Raw genomic sequence first — 13,362 nt, 5'->3', positions numbered from 1 at the left:
TAAAAAAAAAAAAAAAAAAAAAACAAAGATTAAAAATTCACACTTTAGCAACAAGTAAACAAAACCCAAATGCAAGAACACTCTCAAGATGTCAAAAGATTGGTACCTAAATAAAGTTCCCCGAAGGATCCACTTCCGAGCTTCCTACCCAACTTAAACTTCCCGCCGATAACACGATCCATCTTTTGATTCCGATCTCTCTCTTTTTGAATTCACCAGTAAGACCCAATCGCCATATACACTTAAAGACGGGTTCAAATCAAAAAAAAACAAACCCAAGTAGCTAAATCAGCAAGTTAACAAACAACACAAGTGGATTGATGGATTGATTGAAGCTGATATGAAAGTTGAGGACTTTCGCAAGAAAAGTGTCTTCTTTTTAACTGCGAGAAAGAAAGAAGAATCTATTTAGAAGAAAGAAAAGGATGAAGGAAGAATCGGATCTGAGTTTGAGGGAAGATTTTGCGGAGATTTGTGGAAGAAAAAGAGAAACAAAGAAAACAAAGAATAATAAAAGAATATGGGAAAATTTTGTATTAGCCTATTATTATTATTATGTTGTTGTTGTTGTTATGTGAATGTGAGAGAGATGTTGTATTGTATGGAAGTGTAAGGGTTAGAGAAGAAAGAGAGAGACAAACTTGAACGTAAATCTTAGCTATTAGGGATCTTGATTTGTAAAAGAACAAATTAGGTGTTTTCGTGCACGGTTTCACATTTTTATTTCTTTCGGTTTTCTAACGACAAATATTCTAATTTCGTACTAAGTACTAACCTCTTAATGAACATCAATTAATGATCTAGAACAACAAGAGCAAAAATATACATACTATATGTGTTCACAGATTTATTTACTCGTCTTTTTTTTTTTTTTGCAAAACTCCATACTAAAAACAAGTTCTACATTTGTCATTTTAGCACAAATCACTTGGGTTTAGTTTATGATCTCTATCTTGGACAGATGTTTGGAAGTGTAAAGGATCTTATTTAATAAAAAGTTTTGAACAATTCAATTCAGAAAGACCGGTTCAACCTTCACAAATCACTTGGGACAACGAATTTTGCGTGAAAGACCGGTTCAACCTTCCATCAAAGCTAAGGAGATACAAGAATCTTCTAATGCTCGAGGAAGGGGTAACCGGGGACGTGGGAATCGTGGACGCGGGACTCGTGGATGCGGGAACCATGGGCGTGGCTAGTTGTCCTATCGTGAAGAGATAAGAAGCTAACCGAAGCGAAAGATTCGATTACCAACTTTATTCTAATTGTAATATGGGCATTTGTCTGTATTAATTTCTTGTTTTAAAAACTGTATGACTTAGCAGTCATGGTTTATGTATCACGAACTTATTATGAATAAATAGAGGTTTCTCGTAAAAAAAAAAAAAAAAAAAAAAAAAAAAAAAAAAAAAAAAAAANGAAAGCTAAGCATTAACTTAAGCATGCACGTTTACTTCATTACTTGTGTCTCCCGAACGTTCTGGTAACGTTGATTACATGGAACACTTTGTTGATGAGTAGTTTTATTATATATGGCCTTAAGAAATAAACTGTCGAGTCTTTTAATGTGTTCAGGTAGATATAGGAGCAAGACACTACAAGAAAAACTGAATATTGTGACGGAAAAATTGTGACCGTTTGTTCTGTCATAATATTACGACGATTTAGATACGAAAATGTGACGTATTTAAAACGGTCATATCTATGTCATTATTTAGTTATAATATTACGACCGACTAAAAGGTAACTACTTTTGGTCACTAATTGTGTCGAATTTGTTACAAAATATTTAGTCACAAATATAAATACGGATTTGTAACTAAATAAGGTAACTAGATTATACGGTTTTTGTGACTATATTTACGTCACTTTTAGTTACAAGTATTTTGTAAACTACCTGGTCAAAATTAGTCACTATTTTAGTTACCTTTGTGTGTTAGTCATAAATTGTGACATAGTTATTACCACTTTTGTTACTCCAATTAAATAATAAAATAGTTTCAATAATGGAAAAAAAAAAGAGCTGAAAATACAATTTTTTCAAAAGAGTTCAAATGACAAATCTGAAAATTATTACTCACATTCGTCGTCAGTAGTTAATTCGATATCAGAATTCCCATCTTCAGCGTCTGATCCAACTTCTTCTTCTAGTACTGGATCATCAAGATCTTCTGGTTGACCATCTGGATATAATAGTGTCTCAACGTGCAATGAATCAGATTGGACAACACAATTAGTGTTATCATGTTGCAGTGCAGTGAAATCCAGATTTTGGTTGACCAATACTTTTCCTCTTGGCTGTATCATAATTGCTGCTTCCCATTGTTGATCTTTTTNCAAAAATACATTAGCCAACAAGTATCTTGAACCATTGGACCATGAACGAGACTCAACAACCACTTTGGATATGAATTATTGTTCAAGGTATCTTCCACCTGTTTAAAAAAAAAAAAATCATGTGTATTCAACAACCACGATACATGCACATATTTTAAGCTTACAAAAAAAAATCATGTATAATATAAGCTTATCAAAGATACATGCACATATTTTATTTTATTTAAAAAAACACTTACATGTTTTTGTAACCAGCTTGAATATGTTTTTTTCTCTAAGCTCGGTTAAATTGTTTTCAGTAATCCCAGGATTAGCCGCAATCATGCTCTCATCAAATAACCTATATAAATATAAATTCATGAAAAAAAATTATGATTTATTACACTCAATCTACTAGTATATAAATTAAAGTACATATGTGTATATTATTTTTACATACCTTTCAAATGATCTTAATTGATCGCAGTTCTGCAAAATATATGTATGTGCAATATGGTAATCTTTATCTTGGAGCCAGATCTGTATTTCTTTACCACTGCCCTTCCCTGCCTGAGAAAATATATCTGGAATTCTATCAAACTCATGAGTATCGTCTTGATTACCTCCATCATATTGTCGATCTCCTGTTCGATGTTTTGTCTTTATGTGTGGTTCAAAGTAATAAGTACAAAAAGTGGAAATTTCTTCGTTGATGTATTGTTCAACAATTGATCCTTCTACTTTTGCCTTATTTTTTACTTTTTTCTTTAGATGGCCCATGTATCGTTCAAAACAATACATCCATCTAAACTGTACAGGTCCGTCAAGACTAACTTTATGTGGCAAGTGAATCACCAAATGCTCCATAACATCAAAAAAGGATGGAGGAAATATCTTCTCCAAATTACAAAGAACCATACATATATTATTTTGCAGCATCGCAACACCATCTTTGTGTATAGTTCTTGCACATATATCTCGAAAAAATAAGCTAGCACCTACAAAAAAAAGATCATTATATGAATAAAGTTCTAACCATAGAAAATTAAACAGATTAGTGGAGAAGTATATCACAGCTTTAGACGTAGACCACTTGACTCATAAACAAAGAGATAAAAAAAACACAAAGAACTATAGTGTTATAATAAGCTAATAAAGAACACTTGACACGTAAACAAAGAGAATTAAAAAAAACAAACAAAGAACTATGGCCGTAAAAAAAAGCTAACACCTACAAACACAACCAACCGGATGATTAACACACCGTCACATAAAAAATTGCTAAAACATACCCACCACCAACAACGACACAAGAACTATAATATAACGTAAAGTGCTAAAACATACACAACACTTCCGCTCCATTACGATTAACATGTCATTTTTGCGTTAACGTAACCGTAGAAGTTGTGATGGAGCGGAAGCAAGAAAGGAAAAAAGGATTTGTTTCTTACGTTCCCGGGAAGCTAAAGAAACAAGGATTCTCTGTTTTCTTCATGAAAAGCAGAGAAAAAACTCTGTTTTGCTACACAAAAACAGAGGTTTGAGACTTGAAAGAATACGCTTCTTTGCAAAACTCAGATTTGTAAGATAACTCTTTATTAATTCAATTCAAGGATGATCCTCTTTACAAGCATTAGAGGTTTTATTTATAGAGCAGCTAAGTCAAACTAAAAAGAAAAACCTAAAAGAAATAGAAATTTCAGACAAAGAAATATCAACAACAAAATAGAAAATTAACAAAAACAATAAAGAAAACAGAGAACTTTAGAAGCTTATGTGATACGAAAAGGATGTGCTACATCAAGTTGAGAACACAGACACATAATAAACAAAATTGAAAACTTACCAGATAATGCATTGTGTACAGATTTATCTATAAGCTCAGCAAACGCAATTGGAAGTAATCGTTGCATTAAAACATGGCAATCATGACTTTTCATTTCTGTTAATTTTGCTCCAGCTAGATCAACACAGTTAGATAAACTTGATGAATATCCATCTGAAAATTTAACATCCTTTTGAAGCCATCGTAAAAATACTGCCTTTGCTTCTGGTTGTAGTCTAAAAATTGGGATAGGTGCCTTTCCATCAGCTTTTAAGCGCAAATCTTTGTGATTACAGTGCTCTTGCAAATCAAGTCGTGATTTGATGTTATCTTTTGTTTTCCCCTGCACATTCAGTAAAGTATTGATGATATTATCTATAAAAAAAATTTCAGTGTGCATCACGTCAAGATTATATCGAAGTTTATGATCCTTCCAATATGGTAGATCCCACAAATTGCTTTGTTTATGCCTGCTGTGCGTTTTACCGTATCCTTGTAATCGTCCATGTTTCCTCCGTAGTCCACTGTTTTTGGTAAACAACAGACTTCATTGTAGAGTTCCTCGCCTGTTAGTATCTCTGGTGGACTATCATCTACAGCTTTTCTTTTTTAAAAATTTGTTTTATTCCGCCGATAGCTATGATCAACTGGTAGAAAACACCGGTGACAATCAAACCAACTTTTTTTTTACCATTCTTTAACCAAAAGGCACCAGTTTGATCCAAACAATAAGGACATGCTAACCGACCATGAGTTGTCCATCCAGAAAGCATACCATAAGCTGGAAAGTCGCTTATCGTCCACATGAGTACAACTTTTAAGAGAAAGTTCTGCTTAGTAGAAATATCATATGCTTCTACACGGTGAACCCACAAATCTTTCAGCTCTTCTATCAATGGTTGGAGAAAAATATCCAGACTTCTCTTAGGATGATTTGGCCCAGGAACTAGAATGGTTAGGAACATAAATTCTTGCTTCATACACAACGCAGGTGGCAGATTATATGGAGTCAATATTACAGGCCACAATGAATAATTATGTCCAAACATACCAAATGGATTAAAACCGTCCGTGCATAATCCAAGGTAAACGTTTCTTGGTTCAGATGAAAAATCAGGGTGTACCTTGTGAAAATGCTTCCATGCTTCTCCATCAGATGGATGACACATTTCTCCATCATTCGCTAAGTGTTCTGCATGCCATCTCATTTCTTTTGCAGTATTAAGAGACTGATATAATCTCTTCAGTCTATCGGCTATCGGCAAATAAAACATCTGACGATATGCAATTTTTTTCTGCCCAATCTTCTGAGTAGGATGAAATCTATCTTTTTTACAGAACAAACACTTCTCTTCCTTCTCAGCATCTCTCCAGAATATCATGCAATTATCTTGACAAACGTCAATCTTTTGATATGGTAAACCCAAAGACCGCATAAGCTTCTTGATTTCATAGTACGACTTTGGTGAGTGGTTACCTTCTGGCAAATATTCTTGCATCATTTGAGCAATTGAGTCCATACATTTTTGAGATAGATTATAATCTGTCTTCAAACTCATAAGCGGAGCCGTTAATGAGAGCTTTGAAAGACCTTCTTTACATCCATCATAAATTGGCTGTTTTGCAGCATCCAACATATCAAAAAACTTTTTTGCCTCATCATTAGGCTCTTCTTCCAACATCTGATTAAACTATGTTTCTGTATTACCAAATGCATCTAAAAACATTGTCACATAAGGATCTATTGGCTCTGTGTGAGACTCAGTTCTGAACACATCTTTTTCAGAATCGTTGTTTACCATATTGTAATCTTCCCCATGAGAAGTTCAAACCCAATAGTTAAGCATAAATCCTTTGTTGTATAAGTGTGTCGATACGATACGTTCTTCTTGTAACTTTGGATCATTCTCACACTTTATACATGGACAAAACAGCTTTTGCTTCTCGAGAAACAGAGGTTGACTTTTAGCAAACTTTAAAAATGTTTCCAACCCTTGACAGTAAGTGTCTGAAACTCTATTGGTTGTAGGATCGATTCTTTCATACATCCAACGCCTTGTAGCATATAAATCACTACTAGAAGACATTCTGAAAACCTGAAAATAAATTTGAGAAAGTAAAATTAGAGAACATTATAAAACTGAATTAAGATAGCCATGTATGTTCTTATATAATTTAGGTATTAGTTTACAGCAAAACTAAACTATTGAGATGGGACAGAGGTTCGATCTATTCACCAAACAAAACAAAAAGATGGCAATAGTATTCTCTTCAGCTCTACATCTCGTGAAGGAAAAACAATTGAGGAGAAAGGCTACCAGAACTGATCTGCCTGCAAACGATGAGGTATTTGTTCCTGAAGTCACTAACGTACACAAACGACGACCAGTAGTAGCTTGGACCTTTGTGAAAACAAATCCTTATGTGATTATATCTACCCACTATCTTAGCTCTTTGATGTAACTTTTGTGATTCTAAAGTTTTGGTGACTAAGTCATGTTGAATAAATAAGTCATGTTGAATAAATCTTCCTATATTTTAGGAGATATATATTTAGTTTGTTTAGTTTAGGCATAATAAGCTATATTTCACTTATAATTTTAATTGTTGGAGAGTTTTCTTGTTCTTTGTTCTAATGGATTTTGCTCGCAATTCTGGTTAGTTGTTTTAATTAAGTCATATTCTCAATTATAGATTTGTTGTGGCAAAAAAAAAAGAAGGAAGAGGTTCAAGGTAATATAAGTTGTATGTTCAATGTTTAGCATTCATATTTATTTTTAGTAATTTTGTGTTTATAGGAAAACTGAAACAAGAAACGATTGAATTGGAAATTGTTCAAAATGTGGAACAAGTACAAGCTGTTTAAAAAGCGGAGCAGAAGAAAAAATTTCACCATAGATTCGATCTAAACAAAACGTTTTATTATGAGGATGGAGGAGAGATTCATCCGGGAGATGGAGAGTTTCATCCCGAAGATGGAGTTGTTCAAGAAATGAAAAAAAAGAGGAAAAAGTTCAACATGAATTCGATTTAAACGACAGGATGATTTATTATGGAGATGGACAGCTTCATCCCTATAAGAAAAGGGAACAAGTCGTCCTAGATATGCTTAAACTTTTGATGCCGAACAGTCAGGCCCGGCCCATAGGGAAAGCAAGTGAAGCCAAAGATTCGGGTCCAAAATTTTAAAAGCATCTTTCATTTAAAAATCTGTTAAACAAAAAGCATTTTTTCTTAAGGATATGTATAAAGTTTTTTTTTATTTACATGTAAAAGGCCTTTTTTATTTGTAGAATATGTAAAAGGCTTTAAAGTATCAAGTGGTGGCCTTTTATAGAAAACTTATAACTTTTGTCATAGGTGAAGAAGACATATTTTTTAAATTTTGCATAGGGCCCTGATTAGTGTTGGGCCGGCACTGCGAACAGTTTTGGATGAAGAATAGACAGTCTTTCTGATTTGATTAATACTTCTATTGATAACGTCCAAGTTCAATAAGTTTTTCTAGATTGCAGCCGCAGGAATAAAGATAAAATTTTTGAGTTTGTTTTGCTTTGCTTTGCTTTGCTTAATGGAGTTCTCAGGTTTATTCAAAGAACCTGTTTTGCTTTGATTTGCTTTGATTTGTTTTGAATGTATTATGATGCTCTGTGTTTTTCTCAAACTAATTGAGAAACAAAAGCAGAATAAATCAATCTAAGTTAGTGTCAATGGCTCTTTTATTTTACGATATGATTATGGTTTTTTTTTGGACATGTTCTTTGTGTAGAGTTGCAGAATGGGCTTGAGGTGAATTGTTTTAGAACCCAACAACTTAATTAGGTTACAAAAGAAGGAGAGAAGAAGATACGGAGACACTTCTAACTCACGCAGCGGTGATAAGTGAGAAAGATATAGAGGTAGAGAAGAGATCGAGCTTATTGAGAGAGTAGAGAAGAGATCGAGCTTGTTGTTTTTTTTTCTTTTCTCTTGTTCTTCATTTATTCTTCTTTCTTTATGCTTATGGCTTGAATTAGTGTTTGGTTTAATTAACTATGGCGAAGAATGTGGAAGTCGTTCCCGGAGAAGGATTTGGGACAAGAGACTATTAATATCTTCGGCCAGCTAATTGTGTGAGACTTCACCAAAGTTTTGTTCTTTCTGATGAAATGTCCAAAAAAAATTGCAGCTTTGAGAAGATGTCACGTTGCAGAAGCAATAAAGGGAGATGTAGATTTCCTCCTCAAAGGAGTTGGAGACCAAGCTGTTGCTAAAGAAGTTAAACAAATTCTTGAAATGGTATTCTCTGTTGTTCTCTAACTTAGTTCTCTGTTTCTCTTAGGATAGGTCTTCAATCTTCTTATCTCCAATTGGATTGTTTGTAGGCAAGACGTGCAGCATCAAGAAGAGAAAAGTTCTGCACACAGATTTTCTCACACCACCTATTGTTAAAGAATCAGTTTCAGTATTGAGTAAATTTGCTGATGTTAAGATAGTTTCTCAAGGAGGTTCCCCTGAGGTTTGTTTTCATCTTTAACGAAAAGCGTCCTCTGAAAATGTTAACATAAGCTGAGGTGGAATCTGTCTTTTGTCTTAGGCTGAACGGTGTAGGATCTCGATTGGACATCCTGATGTATTAACCAATGATCCAGATATAGTTGCAGCTTTGAGGTACAAGTCTTGAATGGCAGTGTTCTCTTCTTGAGTTTTGTTCTTGTCAAAATCTGAGTGTGTTTATGTTGGTGTTTTTCAACTTATATTTTCACAGGGGATTTTGGGTTTCAACACTTGTTAGCTTTATAACGAATCTTTCCTTTTGCGTTGGCTTGATTGTTTTGTTTATTAATTAGGACTAATACCTTTAAGACTGTGGAAGCCTCGTTGAGAATTGATGTAGCAGCAGCTAGTGCTGGTTTCAAGATTTCGCGGTCAAAGCTAGTTGATCTGATTAGGTAAAAAAAAAAAAAATTATTTTTGTCTATGTGATCTTTCACTGCATGCATTCTCATTTAGCTAAACAGCATTCTTTGCAGTAGTAAAGACGTTCGGGTTAATTGGGCAACCATTACTAAGAACGGAACCTTAGTGAAGACTGGTGATGTTGGGCAACCATTACAGAGCAGTCATCGTCCACTGCACCACTGATATCTCTGGTATGAATCTTCTTCACTCTTGGTTTTGCCGGTATTGCTTAGGTTTGGATTTAAGAAATATATCGTTAATATTGATGATAACCTAGACTATGTTTTATTTACACTAAACCAATTAAGTCGGTTGGAATAATATTGTCTCCAATTTTTTAGATATTTGTACATAAAGAGATATATGCAAACAAGTTAATTGAGAAAACAAATTAACCATATTAGAATTTTCTAGATCCTTAAAATTTTGTTTTTTATACCAAAATAGCGCCTTAATTTTCCCTAATTATAGAACCTAAAATTTTCATTACCGCTTTAATTTTTGGTGAAATTTCCCCAACTCCTATAAGCCCTAAAACTGCGTCAAAACTATTTAACCACCTCCCTCTACTTCTCAGGTTTCTACGCCACTTCACATTTATAAGACCTATTGGGCTGTTTTTCATTTCACAGATCTCATTGAAAGGTATTTCTATATATATATATATATATATATTTTTTTTTTTTTGTGTAGAAGTTAATCTAGATGTTAAATTACTAATATTTACTCGCCATCACTCTTCCAAGTTTTACACATCTCTGCTAGTCGTTATTGTTGTGGTTTTTACATATTCTATGCTTACAGTTTTTACAAATCTTGTTAATCTCTATTAAGAGTCGTTTTAAAAATCTCTGTTAATCTCTGTTAATTTAGATGAGAGTCATTTTGATATGAACGCTTTAATTTGTCACTTGATAAAATTGGGGATTGATAACTTATGAATGTTTATAGTGTACGCATGGAAGAGCCATTTGTGGATAGTTCGAGTTTACATGTGCTGCATCCATCTCGGTTAAATGGAGCTAAATGGTATGGATTTTTTTCAACATGCAATTGATTACTTTCACATATTTATAACTCAAAATAAAGTAATGTAATTCAATGGAGCAGGTTTAAATACCACACCCAAGTATCAACTGGTGTACGAAAGGTCATTCAAAGTTGTTTTAAGGGACCATGGTACTCTTGGAGAAAAGTGCCTCCCTTCTACAAAATAACTTGGTTTACACTGTTTATGGTAGTACTGTTGTCTGTTATATTTCATTAAGCTATTTCATAAATGATTTACAATATTACTCATCATGTGTGATTACTTTGTTTTCTCAGAAAAAGTTTAACTGGGATGCTTCTATCAACTATCAAGTTGAACGAGAGTTCAATAAGCTTGCTGCATATCGCCTCAAAGGAATGATAAGCCATGCTAAGAAGGGAGGAGAAAAACCAGATTGGATTTTGTCTCATTATTGGACGATTATGCAGGCACATTGGGCAACAGCAAAAGCAAAAGCAACAAGTGAGAAGGCTCGTGCTTCCCGAATGTGCTTCCCGAATGTCTGATCGCAATGGTTTAGGTCCACATTCTCATCTAGCAGGTTCATGTTCGTATGTCAAAGTTCAAGCTGCTTTGGTAATGTTTACATTTTCTATCAATTTCCATATAAATTCGTGATCATTTATGTATTAGTTCACTTAGTTTTATTGTTTGTTTATAGGAAGCAAACAATGAAGATTACTCCTTTATTGCTTTGATGAAGAAAACACATCAAAAGCCTGACGGAACCTATGTTGATCAACGAGCAAGATTGGTCGCAGAAACTTATGAAAAGCATGTACAAGAACGCTTGGAACAACTTGAATCTTCTGGTGAAGAGAATATGACAGCTGAAAATCTTGACAAAGCTGAGAAAAATGAGATTTATATCAAGGTAACATTTCAAAACCTTATATTCTTTAAGATTTTTTTGAGATTATATATTTGTGATTAGTATATTGAGGTTTAGCCATATATGTTATTAGAGTGGAGCAAATTTGTTAGTCACCATGGAACTGTCGTGTTTTATTGTTTGGTTTGAGTTACGTACGGGTGGTGTATTGGGCGTGAGTTGTTTGGTCGTGAGTTGTGTGTTTGGTCGTGAGTTGTGTGTTTGGTCGTGAGAAAATTTGTTAGTAACCATATATGTTATTGTTTGGTCGTGAGTTGTGTGTGTTGTATTGGTTTGGTGTATGATAGCTTATGTATTTATTTTTTATTTCTAAGCTGCTGGATCATCTAAACATGGTCATATCTTTGGACTTGGAGCACTTAGTGAGGTTTTACCATCTGTTGGTGCCCCTTCAAGTATACCACAATCTGGTGAAGAAGTAGAGACAATAACACATCGGATGGAGGAGATGAAAACTGATCTGAAAAAAAACCTTGAAGAAAATCAGCAAATCCAGAAAAGACTTGAAGCTATGGAGAAACTTGTTGAATCTTTTGCAAGTCAAAATGTCTAAATCCCACACCACTACCAAGACCATCCACCTTTATCTAACTACTATGGTTTGTTTGTATTTCCTTTTAGTTATGTTTATGGATTAACTTTGTGCTTGGTTTATATTTTCTTTCAGTTGTGTTTATGTATCAATTTTGTATTTGGATGTTAGTTTGTTATCTATATATTATCGTTTGCATATTATTTTTAGTTTTCATGTTTTATTCTATAGTTATATATTTTTTGAAATATGGTGAATGAATTTAATATTTTAAAAAAAATCTAGGAACATGAAATGTCACAAATAAATACAAATTGTGGTAATTAAAAAAAAAATAGTGACGGTTGTGTGTCTCTAATCGAGTCACTAATTATGTCTAGTTTGTGATTGTATTTTGGTGGCAAAAAATCACAACATAGTGACTTAAAATAGTACTAATTTGTAACAAATATATAACATTTTTTGGGTCATGTTTTGTGTCATATTTATGATTCTATTAATTGTTATAAATTGTAACTTTTTTGTGACTATTCAATTATCGTCACAACTTATGACGAATTGTTACTTCAAAAACGTCACAACTATTTATGACTTTTTTGTGACTTACACCCATTTGTGATCATTTTATTATGACGTTCTTAAGTCCGTTTTATTTTCGTCACAATAAAGTATTTGTGACCAAAAATTAATATAATATGACCATTGGATTGGTAACAATATTCACTTTTTATTGTAGTGAGACACTGACCATTGTATATATCAAAATCTCTTTCCACGTTTCGAAAACTGTTGGATATACAAACAGTACATGCGTGAGAGATACGTATGTTGTTGTTGTTTTGAGACACATATCAATTGTGGCTGTCAAATCTTAGAAATTTTCTTTTTTACTTCAATTCTTAGTGGATATTCTCGATGAATACTGTGAAAATTCATGAGTTTCCATCTTCTTTCTCTATTAGATTAAGTTTTTTTTTTTGGGTCCACTCATCCTCGAGTCTAGTCATATTTTCACATGGCAAACAAAACTTATTGATAATTGTATTATTTGTATACAATGACTTGAAAGGTTTTATAATGTTTTGTTAAACTTTCGGTATAGTGTTAAAATATCATAATGGTCAATGAAAAAGCTAGGCAAAAGAAGTCAAGGAGAATAAGAAAATTAAATTATCTATAAGTAAAGTAAGTAAGCTTAGTTGTACGGATTATAATAAGATGCTTTGCGTGTCCACTTCGCAGCGTATGATCAGTATATTAATATCAAATTTGACAATGTTTTTTTTTAGTCATCCTTGGAATTGTGTCATCAGGTATACTAGTATAGTGTTTATAAGCTTATATTGTTTTGTTAACTAGATTATATATGTATATTATAGGTTTGAATGATGACTGCGGTCAGGACGACCAAATCCGTTTACGGTTTGAACCGTTCTATTTTTAAGGCGGACAACAAACTGCTGCGGACCAACTCTATTTTTATGTAAAACGGTTCGCAATTGGTCGTGCCCGAACCGAACCCAAACCGATACCCGAATGCCCACCACAAGTCACACTCATTGTTTACTTGTCCGTTGGACATCGTGTAGTAAGATTTTATACACGGGAGGTGTTAGAAAAGATTAAGACGAAAAACAGAAAACAAAGGTTTTACGATCGCAACCAGAGCCGTGCCAAGGCTACGAGATATCAGAAACAACTGAAAAAAGATGCCCCGATTCAAAAAAAAAAATCGTCTACAAAAATAAAAGTTATTGTCTTTTTTTGTTTTCTTTGTACGAAAAAAAAAAAAAAAAAAAAAA

General features: G+C 33.4%; 3 protein-coding genes and 1 long non-coding RNA gene across 7 annotated transcripts in view; 2 read left to right on the top strand and 2 right to left on the bottom strand.

The window, feature by feature from the left end:
- LOC104723780 (casein kinase 1-like protein 11) overlaps window positions 1-597 on the bottom strand; it is a 4,161-nt gene extending 3,564 nt beyond the window's left edge. Inside the window, exon 1 of one of the 2 annotated variants that reach the window (XM_010442187.2) lies at window positions 107-597. In XM_010442187.2, the coding sequence (XP_010440489.1) occupies window positions 107-182 (76 nt within the window). In that variant the 5' untranslated portion in view covers window positions 183-597. The remainder of the gene's footprint in view (window positions 1-106) is intronic. The other variant, XM_010442186.2, reaches the window with a different exon arrangement.
- Window positions 2,344-3,915, bottom strand: LOC104723779. Of its 2 annotated transcripts, XM_010442185.2 has the most exons (4): window positions 3,771-3,915; window positions 2,777-3,314; window positions 2,577-2,677; window positions 2,344-2,435 (listed from the first exon to the last, which is right to left on the bottom strand). In XM_010442185.2, the coding sequence occupies exons 2-4, from the start codon at window positions 3,253-3,255 to the stop codon at window positions 2,413-2,415; spliced, it is 603 nt and encodes a 200-aa protein (XP_010440487.1). In that variant the 5' UTR covers window positions 3,256-3,314; window positions 3,771-3,915; the 3' UTR covers window positions 2,344-2,412. The 2 variants fall into 2 exon arrangements, with proteins under 2 accessions (XP_010440487.1, XP_019087720.1); XM_019232175.1 differs by lacking the exon at window positions 3,771-3,915 and having other exon boundaries at window positions 2,777-3,748.
- On the top strand, window positions 7,566-9,228 carry LOC104723777. Its single transcript, XR_002033850.1, has 6 exons — window positions 7,566-8,256; window positions 8,337-8,422; window positions 8,509-8,642; window positions 8,721-8,794; window positions 8,974-9,075; window positions 9,157-9,228. It is a non-coding gene; the product is annotated as an uncharacterized LOC104723777 (long non-coding RNA).
- Window positions 9,262-11,763, top strand: LOC104723778. 2 transcript variants are annotated; one of them, XM_019231515.1, is made up of 6 exons: window positions 9,262-9,276; window positions 10,037-10,114; window positions 10,196-10,322; window positions 10,412-10,712; window positions 10,798-11,010; window positions 11,342-11,763. In XM_019231515.1, exons 4-6 carry the CDS (start codon window positions 10,503-10,505, stop codon window positions 11,579-11,581), a joined length of 663 nt encoding a protein of 220 aa, XP_019087060.1. In that variant the 5' UTR covers window positions 9,262-9,276; window positions 10,037-10,114; window positions 10,196-10,322; window positions 10,412-10,502; the 3' UTR covers window positions 11,582-11,763. The 2 variants fall into 2 exon arrangements, with proteins under 2 accessions (XP_019087060.1, XP_019087059.1); XM_019231514.1 differs by lacking the exon at window positions 9,262-9,276 and adding an exon at window positions 9,657-9,730.

This window comes from Camelina sativa, chromosome 11 (assembly GCF_000633955.1).
Source record: "Camelina sativa cultivar DH55 chromosome 11, Cs, whole genome shotgun sequence".
Classification (NCBI taxonomy): domain Eukaryota; kingdom Viridiplantae; phylum Streptophyta; class Magnoliopsida; order Brassicales; family Brassicaceae; genus Camelina; species Camelina sativa.
The sequence above is the reverse complement of the archived record's forward strand: the minus strand, read 5'-3'. Positions and strand labels throughout refer to the sequence as shown.